General features: G+C 39.0%; 1 protein-coding gene across 2 annotated transcripts in view; it reads right to left on the reverse strand.

Moving 5' to 3' along the window:
• LOC126175320 (gamma-glutamyl hydrolase-like) overlaps positions 1-24469 on the reverse strand; it is a 92754-nt gene that overhangs the window by 25848 nt on the left and 42437 nt on the right. For both annotated transcript variants that reach the window (XM_049922030.1, XM_049922029.1), the window contains exon 4: positions 18159-18388. In XM_049922030.1, coding sequence (XP_049777987.1) covers positions 18159-18388 — 230 coding nt within the window. The remainder of the gene's footprint in view (positions 1-18158; positions 18389-24469) is intronic.

Here is a 24469-nt window from a genome sequence, read left to right on the forward strand (position 1 = left end):
CAACATCAGGTAGCACAAGAGCCTGTACATACCTAATTAATGAGTCTGATCATCACTCCTGTGTCTACCTGAAATTCTACTGGGTGCCCATCCACTAACAACATCAGCAAGATACACCAGGATGCCCGTTCAGGGCGTCAGAGACAGCCCACAGTCCAGTGAAGGCACAGAGGCAACCAATCACTGACCTGCAGCTCTTCAACTGTCACAATCAGTTGCTAAGTCGCGCACTTGATAGTATACCACAAACATGGCCTTCATGTGTAGGCATTCTCGTTTAACATGTACCAAAAATTGGGGTAAGACTACTGGCTCGACCAATGAGTGGAAGGAGAGCAATACCAATGACCCGTGAACCGCCTAGTGCACGAATTATGACACCACAATCAATGCAAACGTACCGAGCCTGACATGGGTAACAGGCAGGACCACGATGCAACTGTGTTGGAATTGTCAACAGTTTCAGTTCAAGGCAACTCTGTGATGGATAAGGCCACATGGAACACCAGGGGCTGTTTACCATGCACACATGCACATTCCACCCACCAATCTTCAAAAAAGATGTCTGATGTCACTGCCATAAGCTCATGCCATTCCACAGTCTGTGTAATGGCAGCTAAAGAACGATCGAAAAAGGTCAATTCTCTAGTTTGGACCTCAGGATCAGGTGCTAACCGGACAATAACATCACAAATTAGTGAGTCTGCAAATCTGGTAGCAAATTTGAGTCACTCAAAACAACAATTGCATGAAGGACCCTGAAAACCAGCGAGCCAGGCTGCATACGACTTCCCGGGGCACTGATGGTGTTCGTTAAATTGCAACAGTGCTGCCATCACATGGGTTTGATGTCCAAAACACTGCATAAGCTACTGACAAAGTTTGTCAAAAGGGGAATTTCTTGGAATCAGTGAAGGGATATTAAAGCATACAATTGTGTCTTCTTTCCATTTCACAATCAACTACAAAATAACATTAAAAGCTAATTCCAAGACAAGAGCATATTATCCATTGACATCACATTTACTGACACTTTATCACAACAAAACACATCAAAAACATTTTGGAGTTTTAATGCAGTGTATGTTAGCTTCCTGCACATTTCTGAAAATGGAACACCTAATTTTATGGGTGTTCAATCTGCAGCATTTATGAGTTTCTACAATGAAACAGTAATGTTCCCATGTTGTCTTGCATCTGGTGCTGTTTTGTCTTGGCTTATAGAAGAAAACCAAACAACCACCATCAACTTAAATCTTTGTCAAACTAAAAAACCGTAATTGTTGGTTTTTATATTTATACTTATGTCTTATGAAAATATGAAATTTAAGTGATATAGCATGTCTCTCCAAAAGATGTCAGCTTTAATATGGCCTGTTGTGCTAAAGTGTTACAAAATGTGATGTTATCATCCTTTTTATGCACTTCATTTTGCATGCTAAATAGGTAGTTACAACAAAGGAAATGATTCTTATCATATATTAATGCACATTTTGTGTATCTTAGTTTATTTGATTATGGATGAAATCAGCTAGTGTCACTTTCTATGCTGTAAAATGATCTATGACCATTTCATTGAAATTTGGATGATTCAGCAGTACTTTTTCAAGAGAAAACATCACAAGTGCATGAAGTCTGTCATCATTCATAGTAGTTCGCACAAATGTTTTCACCTGGAAGCAACGTTCTGCCTCTCCAGTCATCATTCAGAAGGTCACTATTATCTGCAGAAGTTTAGCACTTGCGAGAAAAAAGCTTTTGCCAAGTTGTTCTCATAAAGAAATTTTGGTGAGGTCATAGCACCTGATGCTTTCATAAAACTCATTTGGTGTTACAACACATTCATTTCATGAGGTAAGTCTGAAGACTAATTTAAACAAATTAACAGCTACTTTCAGTTTTTTTTCTGGGAAAAGTAATGTGGCAATTTGGCACACTTATTTCCTGTAATCATTCATGAAACTCTCGCTAGGTGGTGATACTCATATTATCATTAGCGTATTCTAGAAAAACATTTATGAACTTATTCCTACAGAGGACAAAGCTGCCAATTAATTCTAAATGTCAATTAGTGACGCATCAAAGCATAATAGAGCTATTCAGAGACATGTTTTGATATTGAAGTTTCAGACACTCTGTTCACTCCTTTCTGATGTAAGCAGTGGAACATGTAAACAGTTGTTATTTAGTAATGGTAGGCATCCTTAGACTAAACAATCAGAGCCTTTGGGAGCTCCATATGAGGATGCAAGCTGTGCTGATCTGCCGCTAAATGAAGAAATGCATGTTTTACAGACATAACAAAACCTTCACCTTTCGTAGACTGACACTACATAGAACTAACTAGTATTCAAAGCACAGTCTTGACAGTAGATGATACCTTTCAGAAAAGCATCACTCAGTATTAACAGTTCCAGAAACACTGACTGTCAATGTGGGAAATATGTGAAATGTTTCATTATAATTTAAACTCTGTCAATTAATGAGAAATATATTTTAATATATAGTTTGGAGCAACTCCAACTAAGCCATTAACTATGAGCTGTGCTTGGTCTATTTATGAAAAAAATATCATTACTTGATGTGTTCCAAAACAAAAATTTACTACTTTCATCAGTCCTTATCTCCACAACACCCATCACTGGGCACATATGAATCTTAAGTCATACATCACTTATAAAAATTATACTTTTTTCCTTGTTGGTTGCAAACATTCATTGTATACTCTATCTGTTGGAGTGCTTAAATATGATGCACACATAATAATTACTATAAATTCCCAATGAGTAATTTTCCATTGCTTTTGTCAAGCACGATACAACTACTGGCTTTTGAGAACTAAGACTGACTGACACTGCACTGACAAGCAAATAATAAAATAGAATAATTTGGGCAAGAGCAAAAAAGCTTTTCTGTCAGAAAAAAACTAAATTTAGAAAAAGTTCAATCCCAGCCATGAATAAACAGCATGAGGTATTATTATTAATGTTACATAGTTATACTGATGCTGGCAAGCAAGGAACCCTGTAGTGAAGAAAAATTGCTAACAATATTGAATGCAGCACAGTGGACATGACAACCAACAAGTTGTCTGTCCGCATGAATGGCCACCAATTTGGATAATTAAAGTCTCCAGTGATGAATACCCAATGACTGGTGAACTTATGTACAAGTGAACCGAGGTTTTCTCTAAGGTTTTTGGTTACATCAGGAGATGAGACAACTGGCAATAGAAGGATCCAATTATCATTTTATGCCCATCCCTGATACTGAGTCTTGCCCAAACAATCTCACATACGGCTTCAATTTCTAACTCAGTGGATCTGAGTTTCTTGTCTGCTGCGACAAATACACCATCTTCATTTCCCATTTCCCATTTACCTATCCTTTCAATATATATTTAGACTTTTCCCAAAAATCTCACTACTATCAATTTCAGGTTTCAACCAGCTTTCTGCACCTAGTATTATCTGAGCTTCACTGCTTTTCATGATTGCCTCTAACTTTGTTGCAAGTGCTTCAGCAGTTTACCATTAGGATTTTCATACTCTCACCTGTGGGAGGCATTTTCTTTTATCTTACACTGATACTTCTGGGTTTCTTAAGGCTATTGTTATCTGGAATTGATGGAAAGTCACCTAATCTAAAAAAAACCTTGTGTGCACCCCACACACAGTCAGGTACCAGCATGTGTATTGCATACCTGACTCATTTAAGGAGACCCTACAGTTCTCAACCTTATAGCAAAAGTCCAGGAAGTCACAACCTAGCTCGTCACAGAACCTTCCAACTGACTCAGAACCAAAGGGCCACAATCAGTTCTGGGGACAATGCCGCATAGTGCGAAATTCGTTGAAACTTCACGTGAACACGTGGTCTTCTCAACCTTCTCTACCAGTCACTGGAATGATCCAAGTATGACCTCAGAGCCCACACAACAGGCATCATTTGTTCCAGTGCACTACAGTCTGCAGCTGGTACACTCTGTTCCCTCAATGCAAGACTTGTGCCTTGTTATTAAAGACGGAGTATTTTCTCCAAGTAAAAGGTCAGTTAGAATTAAGTAATCATATGTTTTACAGTTTTATGTTATGAAAATTCATTTATAATTAGCATAGTGAAGGGTTGTCCCAAAATCTTTCCTTTAAAAGAGGAAATCTGTAGTGTTACTGCTGTTTAGGCAAATAACGTTTCCCACTCCCTATTTATGACAAGGAAAGATGACAAGGACAAAATAGTAAAGTAATATCTGGTAGGGGAATAGGTAGCTAAACGACATACTGTGCACAGTCATTTTGTTTCATGTTTGTGCAGAGTCGAATGAAGAGGTGTGTGGTTCAAGTACTTGGTAAGGCATGATGGCGAGTAAATGTCTTCACCTTCTGTGGGTAAGCCTTTTACATTTTGACATGATGGCTTGGTGGTGTCTTGACTGTCAAGGAGCAGATACACTCTCCAAGAATGAAAACAGCAACGAACAACAGAAGCTCTAAAAATGAAATGAATTACTCCTTATTGAGACTTCAAGGCAGATGCTGTACTTCATTTATATTGTATCTGCTCCAAGTTACAAAGTAATCATAATCTGTTCACCCATTGAAACAAATAGAAGACAGTCAATTATGAAACATCATTTTGTAATTATAGTAGATATTTTCCCAACCATCAATAACAGCTGCAAAGGCAAAGAGTTAAAGTTTTCCAGGGTTACAAATGGTTCTGCAGAGATATTGCTTTGAAAGACCTCTGCATAAAGAAGATGTTAACGCTGACTGAGTTACACTACACATACATTAACACACAATGCTTCGGGTGACAGATCAAATGTGAGTTTCAAACACATATGAAGACAGTCAAAGTAGACATTTCGAAAGGTCATATTTTTTAGTTACTTTGTCGTGGATCATATGCTACAGAGTAAATATTTGCTATCTGAGTGACATAATATCAATTCCAAGTTAGCTGACAAAAATTCAGCATTCTGTATTATAATACAAGCACATGATTTAAGGAGGACAATGGGAACTTTATTTACCACACTGTGTCATAACAGAATGTAAATCATCAGCGTAAAACACTTTACAGTAGCTTGCAAACTCATTACTTCTAGCAAGCCTAACAATAATAATCACATACATACCATTTTACTGATGTATAAAGTTGAACCTCACTTAACAAGCACCTCCCTTAACATGCAATTCGCTTAACAAGCAAAACAAATTGTAAAAAAATGACTCGCATAACGAGCGATGTTTCCCATAACGAGTGATGATTATTTAGTGTGACGTCACCAGCCGTTCATGTGCAGCAGGGGAAACATTCAATAATATGAACACCTCTCACTGTTGGCAGTGGCATATGAACAATATCTTCAGAATGTACCACAGTCTGGGTTCAGCATTCTTTCTGCTACCATCTTATTGCAGCTCGTGATCACACATTTTTCTACACAAGTGTTCAAATGTGCAAATTTTAATAACCTCCTTAGAAATGTCCCCGAAGATAAAGCCACACGAAGACAATCATAAGAGAAAGAAAATTATGAAATTACAATTAAATGAATACCCCTGGCTGCATACAGGTATTGATGTAAGTCAACGGGGACAGTTGAAAACATGTGCCCCGAACGGGATGCAAACCCAGGATCTCCTGCTTACATGGCAGACCCTCTATCCACCTGGGACACAGAGGATAGTGCGACTGCAGGGACTTATCTCTGGCACGCCCCTGCCCATTATACTCATTACTCACGGCTTTACTGCCGGTTCCTATAAAAGTTTGAGCACTGTTTGTACATCCGCACAGAAAAAGATGATCAAATGGCCAGTGAGCCTTAACTATATATACATGAAGATGGTATCTGTTTCTTCGGGCATGTCCGAAAGAACAGATACCATCGGTGACCATGCAGCTCGTTAGAATAAAATTACAATGAAACGAATACCCCTCGAACCCAGGATCTCCTGCTTACATGACAGACTCTCTATCCATCTGAGCCACTGAGGACACAGAGGATAGTGCGACTGCACAGACTTATCTCTGGCACGCTTCCCGTGAGACCCACATTCGCAACTTATTGTCCCGCACTATATTCATAGTGCCCCTGCCCATTATACTCATTACTCGCAGCAGATATATCCAAAAGAACAGATTCCATTTGCAGTCACACTATCCTCTGTGTCCTCGGTGGCTCGGGTTGGATAGAGTGTCTGTCATGTAAGCAGGAGATCCTGGGTTCGAGTCCCGGTCGGGACACAAACTTTCAACGGTCCCCATTGACTTATATCAACACCTGTAAGCAGCCAGACTTATTCATTTTGTTGTAATTTCATTCTAATGAGCTGCATGGTCACCATATTCATATATATAAAGAAAATTATCTTAGAAATGAAACGTAGAATCATTGAAAAATGTGAACATTGTGTGAGCACTGCTGATTTAGCACACACATACAATCAGTCAACATCAAATATTTGCACTATCCTCCAGAACAAGGACATGATTAAAGAGATAGATGCTTTAAAGGGAGTGACAAGAGTATCTAAACAATGGTTTCATATTCAGGATGATGTTGAAAGGTTGCTCCTTATATGGATAAATGGAAAGCAATTGCAAGGCAACACTATTAATGAGAACACCATTTGTGAGAAGGTGAGAATGATTTTCACCAACCTCGTTAAGAAGATGCCAGGATCATCAGCGGCCAAAACAGTGTTTAAGGGAAACTGTGGGTGTTCCAAGAAGTTTAAGAGAAGAAACAGCATCCACATCATTGTGAGGTACGACGAAGCAGTCAGCTCTGATACAAAGGTAACAGAGAAGTTTATCCGGAACTTCAAGATGCTCGTAGCTTCTGAGGGTTATCTGCCACAACAGGTTTTTAATTGTGATGAGACGGGTCAATTCTGGAAAAAGACGCCAATGCATAACTTTATAACAGCAGAGGAGAATACACTGCATGGTCATAAGCCAATGAAAGATGTCTGATATTGCTATTCTGCGCCAATGAAAGTGGCGTCTTGAAAATTAAACCACTACTTGTTTACCATTCAGAAACTCCATGAGGCTACAAGAAGTGTAAAGTCCAGAATATCATGTTAAATGTGATACCGAGGTCCAACAATAAGGCTTGGCTGACACATGATCTTTTCTGTGATTGCATCAATGAAGTCATTTGGTCCTTCAATAAAAAAATATTTGCTTGAGACAAATCTGCCAGTCCATGTCTGGCTTATTATGGATAATGCTCCTGTCCATTCTCCAGGCCTACAAGACCACCTCCTTGAAGAATTTCATTTCATCGAGATCCAATTTCTGCCTCTCAACACCACACCATTACTCCAGCCCATGGACCAAGAGATTATCTCTAACTTTAAGAAGCTCTACACTAAAGCACTCTTCAAGCATTGCTTTGAGTTGACTGAACCTACCAATCTCACTCTCAGAGTTTTGAAAATATCACTTCAACATAGTTGCCTGCATCAAGATGATTGAAAAGGCGTGGGAAGTTGTTTCCAAGAGAACTCACTTCTGCTTGGAAGAAGATTTGGCTGAAATGCATTGTCGAATATGATTCTGAGGCTTCTGAGTTAGTACCTATGAAATGAGATTGTGTCTTTGGCCAAGAGCATTGGACTAGAAGTGGATAACAATGATATCATGTGGGAGATCACAGCCAAGAAATGGCCATCGAAGAACTTATGCAGTTGCTAAGTGTTTCACAGCAGAAGTTGTGGAGAGGAGTTCAGAGGAGGAGGAGGAGGCGGTATAAGCAAAGCAGTTATCTTCTGGCACAATAAGAGAAATGCTGAAAGCATGGGAGTCGGTTGCATCATACACTGAAAATCGTCACCCCCAATAAAGGAGCAGCTACGCATGCTACAAATTTATTTGATTATATGCTGTGTCGCATTTTCGCCAAGTGTTTAAGTGTTGGCAGAAACAAATCACTACAGACAGCTTCCTAGTAAAAATAATTAGTTATGTATCATGAGTAATCAAGTACATAATACTGTATGCATAATTTTCTTTGAATATATGGTATGAATAAGATAAAACTTTAGTACTTTTACTGTGTGGTATAATAATAATAATAAATAAATAATAATATATAATTAATAAGTTAGTTAATTTTTTTGAATGTGTAATCAATAATTGATTAGTCAGGAGGAAATCTAATAAATGAAAATTAAAATGAATTTAAGTATCTCATTCTCATACACAAATCACTTTCTTAATCTTTTTTACCTTTTTTGTTGTTTGAAGTGAAGATCAGTAAACTCTTAATGTGCTGGAAAAATGTTTAGTCTGTGATCTTAAAATCTCAGGGGAATGGAAAAATGTCTTCTCTCCTTGTGAGAAAATTCAGATCAGTTCTAAATTAATTTCGTGGGTATCATGTTGACAACATAAGAAAAAATGTAGTAAAGCAAAATCTGTAACATTTTATAAATTGGGGATTGATAACTGTTACTATGAAATGAAAGTGGAAATGCCAAATTAAGCAATTATTATTTCACAAAGTAAGCTTTTTATACAGATATCTGACATCTCGAACACTAATCTCACAGTTTTGAACAATATAAAGAATTGTGCCATATTTCGGCAAAACACGTAGAAATTATAGTAATCTCAGCTCAATTCTGGAGCGAAAGTAAAATATTCATAGTAAAGTCATTTCGGTAATCGCAATTGCCGATAATAATGACACAACTAAACAAATTCCTAACACGAATATAATTTCAGTTCATTTGAAACAAAATGGAAGAATATAGGAGTCTGATAGTGTAAGATGCTGTCGGAAAGGCGCACAACTAAAGAGAGAGAAAGAAAAGATGAGCGCGCATTCTTATATAGGACAAAATACAGCTGATAATGCTACGCTGTTCTCATTATCCTGGGTGTACATATTCGCTGACTTGCAGTGCAGTTAACTGGCACAAAGATTACATTATATCTTTAACTTTTGATATTTTGATAGGAAAGGAAAATAGTACATTATTACGTCGCGGGCAGGACACAATATTACAGTGGAACGCATTATCATATTTTACATTAATTTATATGCGATAATTTGTTTCACTTAATGAGTGTTTCACACTATGAATAAGATTCTGGAATGAATTACACTCGCTATGCGAGGTTCCACTGTACATTGTACCAAATATACTAAATATGAACTTCAAAACTGTATAAACCATCCTTCAAACCACTGCTCATACACTGATTGTATTAATAAATTAATTAAGATGTATGCATGCACTAGTACATTACAGAAAGTACAACATTGCAAACTACATTATAAAACTGTAAGATATTTGTGCTAACATATTCAGGTAATCCCAAAATCCTCCAAATGAATGGCATGAAAGAGCTATTTGGTTGCACTGGCAAAACTAGTTCAAAATGCATTACTCATAATGATTTGCTAATATACATTACTTATTCTTAATATGAATGCACTACAAACATCAAATCTTAATACAGAAGATGGGGACAACACAGCACAGTGGCAACGGTATAATCACTATTCACATTACACAACAGGAACACACAGGCTTTAACACATGTTCTTACTTACGCATGCTGGTATGTCTATAAATTTTCCATCCCCTTCCTTAAATCATATGGTTGTGTTATAATTCAGAACACCAAATTTTTGTTGATTAACTTAAAACTGATTCTGAGTCACTCACTCAGATAGCAAATGCTTATTATGTAGCTTATGATCTCTGACACTATGACATAAAAATACAACCTATGAATCTGTTTTTTCCCCCCATCAACAGACTCATCTGTCATTTAGACACCATACGCAGCATCTTGAACCAACAGCTGTAAATAACAAATGTGCATTCAACCAGTCAGTTGTGAGCACGCAGTGTTAAGTGGACATGCAGCCTGGAGCAACATCTCTAAATCCAGTATTCAAGACATTCTCTTGAATGTTTTGAATAAAGGTAAAGTGTGTGCCAGGTTTGTCCCATAAACCGTGACTCCTGAACAATTGTTGTTCGTGTTCACCTGCCACAAATTGATTGTAAAGCAGAACACAGACAATTCTTTTCTGGATAAAATCATCACAGATGACAAGACTTGATGTTATAAATACAAACTACCACAAAATGAGACAGTGCAGAATTCACATGAGGAATCAATAATTTGACAACATAAGTGATATTCTAGCCAATGTTACACACGAGTTGGACAACATCCCAAAGGATTTTTTCTGGCAGTTTCACATGTTTGAACGAATGTAATGTGTATTGTACTCAAGTGGGGGCAATCTATGTACAACACTTGAAAGATTAAAACCAACATCTTAAAATTTTACTATTTTTTTATTACTTTATGGACTGATGGGGTACAGTGTAACAAGTAATGTTTTAATGTGATTTGTGTAAAAGATGATAGTAACGATAACACCTTGTATAGTTTATGTCATTTTTCTGATGTACATAGTCTTGTTATTGATTAGTGTAGACACTGTCTTGCAGATAAACACCCAATAAACGGTTATTTGATGATGTCACACATGTATGTCGGATATATTTTAGGAAATGCCTGGGACAATGGGACAGGTCTTGCTTCTAGAGATATTACACGGATATGAGCCATGGGTCAAGGGATTGGAAGCAAGGGAGGAATAGGGATGGACAAGAATATTGCATAGGTTGGGTGTGTGGTCGTATACCACTGTCAGAGAGGTGGGGACAATAGTAGGGTGGATACCATGATGAGAGGCAGCTGAAATGATGGCAGAGAACATTATTCAGCTGTTCCAGTCCTGGGTGGTACTTAGTCATGAAGAGGGTGAACCTTTGTGGCTGGTCAGTAGTCATGTGGCTGATGGTAGGTGACAAACTGTTTCTGGGCAAGGTAGAGAATGTTATTTTGATCTGCAAAGCTCAGTGAGACAATTGGCATATTTGGACAGAGAATGATCATTGCTGCAGATGCAATGACTATGGGTGTCTAGGTCATATGGAAGGGACTTCCTTGTGAGGAATGGGTGGCAGCTGTCGAAAGGGAGGTATTGTGGTCATTGGAAAGTTTGATGTGGGCAGAGGTGCTGTTCTCCATGAAATGAAGGTCAACATCGAGGAGGGTAGCTTCTTGGGCTGAGGAGGACCAAATTAAGTGATTATCATCAATGAATTTGAACCAGGTGATGGGTTTGGGATTCTGGGTGGTTAAATTCCTCTAGATGGCATGTTAATAGGGAGGCATAAGATGGTGCCATGTGGGCATCCACGGCAGCACTGCAGAATTGGTCATAAGTGATGCTTCCAAACCAGAAGTAACTCTTGAGTGACAATATAGCGGTCATGTTGACAAGGAAGGAGGCTGTAGGTCTGGAGTCAGTCGGGCACTGGGAAAGGTAGTGTCCAATGCCAACAAGGTCATGGATATTGGGGATGTTAATGTAGACGAAGGTGACAACAGTGACAAGCAGGGCACTGGGTGGTAAAAGGACAGGAATAAGAGCTTTGTTCACTTTTAAATACACTTTAAATGTGCCTTTCTGCCACTCCAAAGCTCATCTACATGATGAATAGCAACCTATCCTGTTTAATATAACTGGATAGATTTAAAAAATCTACTCACCAAGCGGTGGCAGGAGAAAACATATAAAAGATACGGAAATTTGCAATCTTTTGGAGCCAATGGTTCCTTCTTCTGGCAGAAAGATTGAAGGAAAAGGTAGAGGGATGAAGTAAAAGGACTTTTGAGCTTTAGGAAATGGGAGAGTTACAGAAAAGTCACCCACAACCGTGAGTAATGGGAGTATACAGGACAGGATGAGACAGAAAGACTGATTGTTGTTGCCTGCATTGGATGAGGTTTGAAAACTTGAGAACTTAAAGATGAAAGACAGGGTAATAAGCAACACTGAGATTACTGAAAAACATCAATAAGAGCAGAAAGCTAAGTGAATTACATATAGTAGGCAGGTGAAGAGGGAGGGGGTGGAAGAGACAGGTTAAAAAAAAAAAAAAAAAGAAAAGAAAAGAAATAGTTACTGAAAATAAATGCTGAAACCACAGAAATTAATGTAAATTTAGGCCAAGTGCATGGCAAGAATCCAAACAAGTGTCAAGAACAAACAGAGAGGAACCTGGGAGGCCAACTGTTGACATATTTGCAGTGACATGGCACTAGGAGTGCCACTACAAATTTGGGGAAGACCTTGATACAAAAAAGATATCTAATAGCATCTGTATAAGATCTGTCAGGAAAGCACTAGAAAAGAATGGAGTGGGAAAAGACACAGCAAACAAGAGTGTCATAAATGTACTATGGAAGTTCGAGTTGTGTGAAAAAGGGAAATGAAAGGACGGATTGATTCCAGCAAAGAAATGCTGTGAAACAGGGCAGTGTATTGTCACCTCTGCTCTTCATTGTGGTCTTGGACGAAATAATGACTAAGGTGGGAGAAAAAACTGGAGAAGACAAGATGAAAGCAATGGTGTTTGTAGATGACTTGGTGATCTGGGGAATCAGGGAGATGGAGATTCAGGAACAGCTGCATGCTTGGGAAGAAACTGTGAGACAGTGTATAATGAAGTTTAATGTAAGCAAATGTGAGATCCTGATTACAACAGGAAAGAAAGATACAGTTAGACAACTGGCAGAATAAGGATTGGAGGTGAACAATGGAAGAAGGGGCAAAGTATCATGTAGATGGGAAGTGTGTTAGAGGAAAATGAAAAAAATGAAAGAGGTACCAGTGAACATGGCAGACAGGTAGAAGCATTCGTCTGAAGTGTTAGAAGCCTGGTGTGGAACAAAGACATTACACAAAAAAGCAAAGTAGTAGTATACAGAAGTTACTACATTCCCATACTGACCTATGCATTTGAAACATGGGTAATGACGAAAGATGAAAGCAGGTTACAAGCATATGAAATGAAATTCCTCAGAAGTATGATAGAAATAAAAAGAAGAGACAGGATGAAGAATGAAAGTGTAAGGGAAATAGTGGAAGAGCAACCCTCACAGAGCAGTACAGAAACATCGAGACTAAGCTGGTATGAGCACTTAAAGAAAATGAAAAACAAGACGATTCCCAAGAAGATATGTGAAATGCAGGTGCAAAAAAAATGATGAAGAGGAAGACCAAGGTATACAAGGCTGAAAGGTTGCAGGAGTGTGTTGAAAAAGAGGGAGAACTGGACCAGAGTGAACACAGAAAAATGGTGGGGAAACAGGACTACGTGGCAAGGCTCATTTTCAAAACAGGCCCAGCCTAGGGCTGGAAACCTTTAAAGATGATGATGGGTGTTGAGAACCAAGCACATGTAATGCCACCAGCTTCCAACTGCCGAGTTATGAAAAACTCGTGCCAGCTGCTGAAAGATTGTACAGGTCCACATCTTTAATATTTGTGTTCTCCTGCCACCATTTAGAGAGAAGATTTTTTTATCTACTCATTTATATTTTCAAACATTGATTATTTTTACTAACCTATACTATTTCACTGTTATAATCAACACAGCTCTGACAAAACACTATATCTCAATCAGTGAGGAACTTCTTAGAATTCATATGAGTTGAAACAGAATTATAATATCTTGAATAGTACTGTATCTACAAGGGACATTCACAATTTAACACACAAAAATAATCCTCCTGTAAATTGTGTCTTCTAGTATTCTGTATTATGGGGCAAAGATCGTTAACTAGCTGACTGAAGAGATAAGACAAGAAATATTGGGTCCCAGCACATTAGAATGAAAATTAAACAGAAATGTCATTAAAAATCTTAATAAGTATCTGATAAACTAGAGCTGAGGAAAAAAAACATAATGACATTTATTGTACAAAGGGTTCCATTATTACTTGTTTTGATAATTATCAATGTATTCATGGTCAACAGTCTCCCTAATTAGCAAATAAATCACACAAACAGCAATACCTCACGGAAAACAATGCAATTAACACATACGTTGTGCAGTTGTCACCACCAAATGTAAGCCAATGAATCTCACATGTCCCTGCCTCATTTGTATATAAGAGACAATTCCACACTTGAGAGTCGGATGTCAACGGGTACTGTGACAATGAGTGAAGGTGGATGACACAATCCAACATAGTTGAATTGCAATGAGACAACATTTACATCTGCTATCGGCAAATTTATTGTTGTTGAAACTCAGGAAGATGTGACCATGTAATTAAATGCTTGTTTTTCTGTTGTTTGTAGACTGTATGACATGAATGTTCACCATGGGCCGACAAAAATAAACATCACCTTCAAATTTTTGAAGGCAGAGTACACAAAGGGTATGGTCACAACAAAATTCAATTTGTCATTGGCTCATTCTGTTCCACAAATCCCATCATGAAGGAGAATGTTCAGCAAAGTGGAGTGAACTGAACACCCTTTCTTCAATGGTCTCACCAGCAACACGATGCTAAACCATATCTACATCTACATCTACATGACTACTCTGCAATTCACATTTAAGTGCTTGGCAGAGGGTTCATCGAACCACAATCATACTATCTCTCTACCATTCCACTCCCGAACAGCGCGCGGGAAAAATGAACACCTAAACCTTTCTGTTCGAGCTCTGATTTCTCTTATTTTATTTTGATGATCATTCATACCTATGTAGGTGGGGCTCAACAAAATATTTTCGCATTCGGAAGAGAAAGTTGGTGACTGAAATTTCGTAAATAGATCTCGCCGCGACGAAAAACGTCTTTGCTGTAATGACTTCCACCCCAATTCGCGTATCATATCTGCCACACTCTCTCCCCTATTACGTGATAATACAAAACGAGCTGCCCTTTTCTGCACCCTTTCGATGTCCTCCGTCAATCCCACCTGGTAAGGATCCCACACCGCGCAGCAATATTCTAACAGAGGACGAACGAGTGTAGTGTAAGCTGTCTCTTTAGTGGACTTGTTGCATCTTCTAAGTGTCCTGCCAATGAAACGCAACCTTTGGCTTGCCTTCCCCACAATATTATCTATGTGGCCTTTCCAACTGAAGTTGTTCGTAACTTTAACACCCAGGTACTTAGTTGAATTGACAGCCTTGAGAATTGTACTATTTATTGAGTAATCAAATTCCAACGGATTTCTTTTGGAACTCATGTGGATCACCTCACACTTTTCGTTATTTAGTGTCAACTGCCACCTGCCACACCATACAGCAATCTTTTTTAAATCGCTTTGCAACTGATACTGGTCTTTAGATGACCTTACTAGACGGTAAAGTACAGCATCATCTGCAAACAATCTAAGAGAACTGCTCAGATTGTCACCCAGGTCATTTATGTAGATCAGGAACAGCAGAGGTCCCAGGACGCTTCCCTGGGGAACACCTGATATCACTTCAGTTTTACTCGATGATTTGCCGTCTATTACTACGAACTGCGACCTTCCTGACAGGAAATCACGAATCCAGTCGCACAACTGAGACGGTACCCCATAGGCCCGCAGCTTGATTAGGATTGATCAGCTCTGGATTGTTTGTGGCTAAGAGGTCAAGTGTATTTTTGCAACCATTTACAATTCGCGTGGGTTCGTGGACTAACAGCTCGAAATAATTTTCGGAGAAAGCATTTAGGACAATCTCGGAAGATGTTTTCTGCCTACCACCGGTTTTGAACAAGTATTTTTGCCAACATATCGAGGGAAGGTTGAAGTCCCCACCAACTATAACCGTATGAGTGGGGTATTTATTTGTTACGAGACTCAAATTTTCTCTGAACTGTTCAGCAACTATATCATCGGAGTCTGGGGGTCTGTAGAAGGAGCCAATTATTAACTTAGTTTGGCTGTTAAGTATAACCTCCACCCATACCAATTCACACGGAGTATCTACTTCGACATCACTACAAGATAAACCACTACTGACAGACACAAACACTCCACCACCAATTCTGACTAATCTATCTTTCCTGAACACCGTCTGAGACTTCGTAAAAATTTCTGCAGAACTTATTTCAGGCTTTGGCCAGCTTTCTGTACCTATAACGATTTCAGCTTCTGTGCTTTCTATTAGCGCTTGAAGCCCAGGGACTTTCCCAGCACAAGTACAACAATTTACAACTACAATTCCGACTGTTCCTTGATCCAAGCACATCCTGTATTTGCCACGCACCCTTTGAGATTGCAGCCCACCCCGTACTTTCCCGAGGCCTTCTAACCTAAAAAACCGCACAGTCCACACCACACAGCCTCTGCTACCCGTGTAGCCGCCAGCTGAGTGTAGTGAACTCCTGACCTATTCAGCGGAACCCGAAACCCCACCACCCTATGGCGCAAGTCAATGAACCTGGAGCCAACACGGTCGCAAAACCGTCTGAGCCTCTGATTCAGACCCTCCACCTGGCTCTGCACCAAAGGTCCGCAGTCGGTTCTGTCAACGATGCTGCAGATGGTGAGCTCTGCCTTCATCTCATAAGCAAGACCGGCAGCCTTCACCAAATCAGATAGCCGCTGGAATCCAGAGAGAATTTCCTCAGATCCAAAGCGACACACGTCATTAGTGCCGACATGTGCCACTACCTGCAGCTGGCTGCACCCTGTGCTCTTCATGGCATCCGGAAGGACCCTTTCCACATCAGGAATGACTCCACCCGGAATGCACACGGAGTGCACACTGGATTTCTTCCCCTCCTTAGCCGCCATATCCCTAAGGGGCCCCATTACGCACCTAACATTGGAGCTCCCAACTACCAATAAGCCCACCCTCTGTGATTGCCCGGACCATATATTCTTATTTATGATTTGAGGAGACAGTAGCAAAGAAGCTAATTCTGAACACTGTATTAATAAATGACTATCATAATTTTAAACAAGAAAGGGAGTTACAGATGTGGATTCTACTCAAAATAAATTTTTCATTTCCAATATCACAAGCTAGCTGCCTCTGAACAGTTCATCCACTTGCACCTTATATACTGAAGAACATATTGCAATGAATCAAATAGTGTCTGTAGCTCAGTGTCATGTTCCAGGTACTGACTGCTGTGGTCAATGATCTATGCTGATACAGCACTCTCAGCAATGAGCCACTTACATTCTCTGTTCTATTTCTGCAAGACAATGAGCAAGTCCTAGGACAATGACCATTCTTTGAAATGCTTCCACATAATGAAAAAATGTGGCAGTACTACCTCTTCTGCATAATCAGCCCCCTGACAGCAGTACTTATACCCACTGGGGCAGCCAGTCATCATCGGACAACTGGGGTACATTATGACACCCACCGTGTGTCAGACGCTGCTGTGTAGGCAACACCAGTACCTTTAGCACAGCTGCCAACATCATCACCAGGCCTCAAACCCTCAACTATTACCTGATCACTCAGGCTCTTGGCAGCCCTGTGCTCAGCCACCACTGTGGAACTTCTCAACAGAATCCAGTTACTTTCCATGTGAACTAAGATTCCCCCATCCTGTGCCTCTGGGACATGACACAGCCAGTCGTAGCTGTCCATCCTTCAACGTGGAGTTTGGGGCACTGTGTCACCCTACTGTCACTTGGATGACTTCCCTGGGACAACAGCAGACGCCAGAGTCATGTCTGTTATGGACTCAGTTACACAACACATCCACAAGAACTGACACAGCATCAGTGGGCACTCAGTATGTGCTGCTGCTGACTAGAACAGCAATACAAAAACAGCTGTGGCAGGAGATGCTGCAGCAGTGTTTTTTCTCACCTGCCGAGGTCCCAGAGATAAACACCCATGGTCAAGAAGACCGAATGATAGTAAATAATATACAATAAAGGTCATTTATATCCATGGACTCCTTTATTCTGTTACACAGACATCCAGCTTCAAAGAGAATCTCATGCCAACTCCACGCCATATGAACACTCTGTCACAATATGTCACACATCTGTTGCTACAATAAATTTGTGTGTTATTTATTCTTAAGATACATAATTAACGAAAGTCCACATTTTTACCACAAATCATGTAATGTACTGGATAGTTCACTCAAAAAGATGGTTTTGCATTTCCACAGAATATGCTCTGTTGTCAGCAATGCAACTATCATGCTCAACTGTGCACAATGTGTCAATCAGCAGCCACAATGAAATATGCTATGCATTTACAATTTACAATTCCAACATTTCAACAAATAGATCACATCAAGTTTCAAGAACAGGTCATTAACAGATTACTTACCATGTGTAAACTCTAGAGGAAGAGCAACATCATTTGCAGAACAGGAACAACGATGTTCTCTTTGACCAGCTGCTAAATATAGCATCAGCTCAAATCCCAAACATGTGCTCCAAAGTGGAAAATAATCACCATTTTCATTTAAACCAACGGTTAAATTGTACAAAATTTCTCCTGCTGCTGCATAGCCATCAGTATTCGTAAAATATGAAGCACCACCAGGAAACAGAAGTCTGCAAGCACACAATACATATCTTCAGATCATCACCACCACCACCACCACCACCACCACCACCACCATCACCATCACCATTTAGCGCATTAACAGGCATTTAAGGCCTACAGCAGAAAAAAGAAATAACCACACTACAAAAGGAGAAAAAAAACAGCAATCTATTAAAAAATACAAAAGAACACTACAAATGCACAATGACAATGGAGGTCAGTCAATCTCAACAGAGGAGATATCTACTGCAGATGGTAGTCCATCATTGCCAGTCTTCAGCTTCAGCTTCCACTGCTCTCAGCTCCACTGCTTTAAGGACTGTTAACGCTTGATCCTTCCATCACATCCTTAGATGTCCCCTTGGAAATTTCCCAGAAAACTGAGAATGGAGGACGCAGTATGGAAGAGATCTATCAGGTTGAAGGATGTGACCCAACTACTGCAGCCTCTCGTACCCTAATATTTGGCCAATGTATCATTTTCCCAACCACTGGCACAGGTCTTCTATCTTTCCTCATTCCCATTTACCTTCCATGGTACTACAGACAGGTCCACAGATCATTTGAAATACCTTCTCTTCGAAGACACAGATTGTTTCTTCAGTTGTTGCTAAACGATGCTCAAGTCCACAGCCATTTGAAAGTACTGGTCGTACTAGTCATGTACAGCTGGATCTTATTCTTCTGTGATATCAGTTGTTACGTGAATAAATCGTTCTGGCTGAAGAACATAAGATTAGTGTTTATTATTCATTGATGTGCATCTTTTGTCACTCCACTTTTATTAGTGGGTATTGGACCCATGTACTTGAATTCTTGAACTCATTCAAACGTATTCCAATCAATAACGCGGAAGGAAGGGGAGCTTGACAGCACGATAATGCAAAATATTTGGTTTAATCATCACTCACCAGCAGCCCAAATTTCTTTGGATTGTGCAGAAATCAGTGCATACTTTCTCCACGATGTCACCAAGAAGAACAATGTTGTCAGCAAATGCCAGGATTGTGTGTGCTCCCACCTTCAGATGTTGTTGTTGTGGTCTTCAGTCCTGAGACTCGTATGATGCAGCTCTCCATGCTACTCTATCCTGTGCAAGTTTCATCATCTCCCAGTACTTACTGCAACCTACATCCTTCTGAATCTGCTTAGTGTATTCATCTCTTGGTCTCCCTCTACAATTTTTACCCTCCACACTGCCCTCCAATGTTAAATTTGTTATCCCTTGATGCCTCAGAATGTGTCCTACCAACCGGTCCCTTCTTCTTGTCAAGTTGTGCCACAAACTCCTCTTCTCCCCAATTCTATTCAATACCTCCTCATTAGTTATGTGATCTACCCATCTGATCTTCAACATTCTTCTGCAGCACCACATTTCGAAAGCTTCTAATCTCTTCTTGTCCAAGCTATTTATCGTCCATGTTTCATTTCCATACATGGCTACACTCCACGCAAATACTTTCAGAAACGACTTCCTGAGACTTAAATCTACACTCAATGTTAACAAATTTCTATTCTACAGAAACGCTTTCCTTGCCATTGTCAGTCTACATTTTATATCCTCTCTACTCCGACCATCATCAGTTATTTTGCTCCCAAACTAGCAAAACTCCTTTACTACTTTAAGTGTCTCATTTCCTAATCTAATTCTCTCAGCATCACCCAACTTAATTCAACTACATTCCATTATCCTTGTTTTGCTTTTGTTGATCTTCATCTTATACCCTCCTTTCAAGACACTGTCCATTCCGTTCAACTGCTCTTCCAAGTCCTTTGCTGTCTCTGACAGAATTACAATGTCATCGGCGAACCTCAAATTTTTTATTTCTTCTCCACGGATTTTAATACATACTCTGAATTTTTCTTTTGTTTCCTTTACTGTTTGCTCAATATACAGATTGAATAACATCGGGGAGAGGCTACAACCCTGTCTCACTCCCTTCCCAACCACTGCTTCCCTTTCATGCCCCTCAACTCTTATAACTCCCATCTGGTTTCTGTACAAATTGTAAATAGCCTTTCGCTCCCTGTACTTGACACCTCCCATCTTCAGAATTTAAATGAGAGTATTCCAGTCAATATTGTCAAAAGCTTTCTCTAAGTCTACAAATGCTAGAAATGTGGGTTTGCCTTTCCTTAATCTTTCTTCTAAGATAAGTCGTAAGGTCAGTATTGCCTCATGTGTTCCAAACTGATCTTCCCCGGGGTTGGCTTCTGCCAGTTTTTCCATTCATCTGTAAAGAATTCGCATTAGTATTTTGCAGCTGTGACTTATTAAACTGATAGTTCGGTAATTTTCACATTTGTCAACACCTGATTTCTTTGGGACTGGAAGTATTATATTCTTTTCGAAGTCTGAGGGTATTTCGCCTGTCTCATACATCTTGCTCACCAGATGGTAGAGTTTTGTCAGGACTGGCTCTCCCAAGGCCATAAGTAGTTCTAATGGAATGTTGTCTACTCCCGGGCCCTTGTTTCGACTCAGGTCTTTCAGTGCTCTGTCAAACTCTTCACGAAGTATTCTATCTCCCATTTCATCTTCATCTACACCCTCTTCCATTTCCATAATATTGTCCTCAAGTACATCGCCCTTGCATAGACCCTCTATATACTCCTTCCACCTTTCTGATTTCCCTTCTTTGCTTAGAACTGGGTTTTCATCTGAGCTCTTGATATTCATACAACTGGTTCACTTTTCTCCAAAGGTCTCTTTAATTTTCCTGTAGGAAGTACCTATGTTACCCCTAGTGATATAAGCCTCTACATCCTTACATTTGTCCTCTAGCCATCCCTGCTTAGTCATTTTGCACTTCCTGTCGATCTCATTTTTGAGACCTTTGTATTCCTTTTTGCCTGCTTCATTTACTGCATTTTTATATTTTCTCCTTTCATCAATTAAATTCAATATTTCTTCTGTTACCCAAGGATTTCTAATAGCCCTCGTCTTTTTACCTACTTGATCCTCTGCTGCCTTCACTACTTCATCCCTCAGAGATACTCATTCTTCTTCTAATGTATTTCTTTCCTCCATTCCTGTCAATTGTTCCCTTATGCTCTCCCTGAAACTCTGTACAACCTCTGGTTTAGTCAGTTTATCCAGGTCCCATTTCCTTAAATTCCCACCTTTTTGCAGTTTCTTCAGTTTTAATCTACAGTTCATAACCAATAGATTGTGGTCAGAGTCCAAATCTGATCCTGGAAATGTCTTACAATTTAAAACCTGGTTCCTAAATCTCTGTCTTACCATTATATAATCTATCTGATACCTTCTAGTATCTCCAGGATTCTTCCATGTATACAACCTTCTTTTATGATTCTTGAACCTAGTGTTAGCTATGATTAAGTTATGCTCTGTGCAAAATTCTACCAGACGGCTTCCTCTTTCATTTCTTACCCCCAATCCATATTCACCTACTATGTTTCCTTCTCTCCCTTTTCCTACTCTCGAATTCCTGTCACCCATGACTATTAAATTTTCGTCTTCCTTCCCTACCTGAATAATTTCAGATGCTCACAAAATTTTTGAAAAATCACAAGTAAATTGGATTTTAATTACTTGTTCATTAGTCCTTTTTATCTAGAATAACAATGAATGCTTCAAATATTAGACATGCCAAATACACTGAAACTATACACAATCTTTTGCATAATTAATTCCTTAAATTGATGCATGAATTAAATATTTATTATAATTCTATCAGTACTCGGCTTGAAAATTTAAGTGAACTGTGGATAGGAAATTGAACATGCAGCAATACTGTACAAGCCCTTAAATTCACTGCCTGAGTGGAAGCAGTGGCACTGTAAATATGACAATAAAGATTTGTTTAAAGCCTTTTATATACCTGATGGTTTGAAGTTTTTGGGGAGTTTGTTAAAAAGTTGCAAACCCAGGTTAAATGTGCTCTTCTGGCACTGTGTACTACTGGTGTAAGTTACAGGGAGACTTTTGTTCAGTCTGGTATGTCACAGTTTCTTTACAATGATTTGTCTTCATCAATGAAATGTACTTTAGACATATTGCTCTGATGTGAAAAGTCAGAGGATGCACGACAAGCAATGTGAAATCATGTTTGCATAATTCCCATATTTTATTTACACTCATTCTTCCAATGACCCCTTGGGCATTCTTAGAGTACTGAGTGAGGGTGGAAAGTTCCCCAGAATATCATATCACAATTTGTGTGTGACTGAATGTAGGCACATAGGCACTCATAATTGTTTCCATATTGGTGTAATATTTTAGAGCTCTTAAAAAATAACCATCTCTCATTAACATAACATTAACTCACATTACAGTTGCTTCATTTGTAGTCACCTTCCTCTAGGTCTTCTGGCAAAGGGTGTTGTTGAGGATTTATTTACAGTTTTGTCATGACCCTTCTACTTTGCACATCATTATGTTGCCTTAAAAAACTACTGATTTCATTGGTTTACTGTAGTGGGTGGAGTGGGAAAGTTTATTAGTCTGGCTTCCTGTCATGGAAGGATTGGAATCTGCACCATCTATGGCTGCTTGGTAAGTCACAAGTCTCACCAAATTTTATTTTCTTTATGCACATTTGTTTTGTGTGAAAGATGTCAGTGACCAAATAGTGACCAAATAGGAAAACATGTTTGCCAGTTTGATCTCCAACCCATCTTCTATTTCTCTGTAAGATCCAGGATATGTTAGGCTTCAGAAGGGACAAGACAGATGCTCTAAAGTGTTTTTGATACATACCCTTACTTCTATACTGCATACTGGACTACTTCCATATAAAAACCATGTATCCAGCAAATCTGTATGAACATGACTGCACCTTGCACAGAGAGTTGTGTGTCACTAAGTCCTCTTTGATATATTGCGGAGTATCTCAGGAGTAATGCTTCAAACGGCTTCCTCATCAAATTTTGCATAATTCCTCATTAATCTTACACCAGTACTGAGTCATTTGATTACTCCACATTATGATTTGTCTGCTGTGATTTGGTCCAGGCTTCATGGTGGCTACGTCAATGGAGCTGGAGACATCGCTGAACCACACCACATCCAGTGGCATCAAAAATATTCATAAAGGAACTCACATACCGCGTAGCATAGTGTGATGGAGATCCATCCTGCTGTAGCTACACAAGATACATGATTCCCTCATCTTCGAGATGAGTTATTAAACTTATTTTTCACCTGGTCAAATAAGAATTTCCATTCTCTTTTCCTTCAAAAAAAGTCCTATATGTAACATAAGGTGGGTTCTTTTCCAGCTTTTGCATAAATAACTCCTGATTTAACTGTGATATATCAATTATCAATCTCTTTATTCATCCATTAACAATATACATTGTATAGATGTAGTCAATTACAATATAGGCTAATTTCTTTTATTTAATTTGTTTCAAAAACTCAGATAATAAACAAAAATATTTTATGTCAGTAAATATAAATAATATTACTTTTCCATATTCAGAGATTCTTCAATGTTATAAAAACTATGTATTAGTAAAAATTGTTTAAGGTCTACCTTGAATTTATGAAATTCTTTAATTTCCTTTATTGTAGCAGGCAATGCAATAAAAAGTATTTTGGGCTGGTAGTTAACACTTTTTTGGTAGAACACTCATTTGTGGGTGTCTTTGTGAAAATCATCTCTGTTCCTTGTTTCATGGTTATGAACCTGATTATTTCATGTTGAAAATTCATGGTGAGTTTTCAGAAAGCAGACACATTCATTGATGTATAAGCTAAGAAGAGTCATTATTTTAAATTCTTTAAATATTTCCCTGCATGACACTATACCCCTTTAACTATTCTAATAGCGCTTTTTTGAAGTATGAAAGCCTGTTTTGCCATACTTGTATTTCCCCAGAAGATGACATCATATCTAAGCAAACTGTTCATATAAGCATAATAGGCACACAGCAATGATTCAGCGTTGCAACAGTCCCGAAGCATTCTTAGCACATAGCAGCATTTACTTAGTTTTTTACACAAAAGTTCTAGATTCTTTTTGCATCTCAAGTGCTCATCCACCCACATACCTAGGAATTTTGTGTATGGAGCTTGTGCTATAAAATAGTTCCCTAACTCAGCTTTTACTCTTTTTCTAGCT

The sequence above is a fragment of the Schistocerca cancellata genome, chromosome 3 (genome assembly GCF_023864275.1).
Source record: "Schistocerca cancellata isolate TAMUIC-IGC-003103 chromosome 3, iqSchCanc2.1, whole genome shotgun sequence".
Taxonomy (NCBI): Eukaryota; Metazoa; Arthropoda; class Insecta; order Orthoptera; family Acrididae; genus Schistocerca; species Schistocerca cancellata.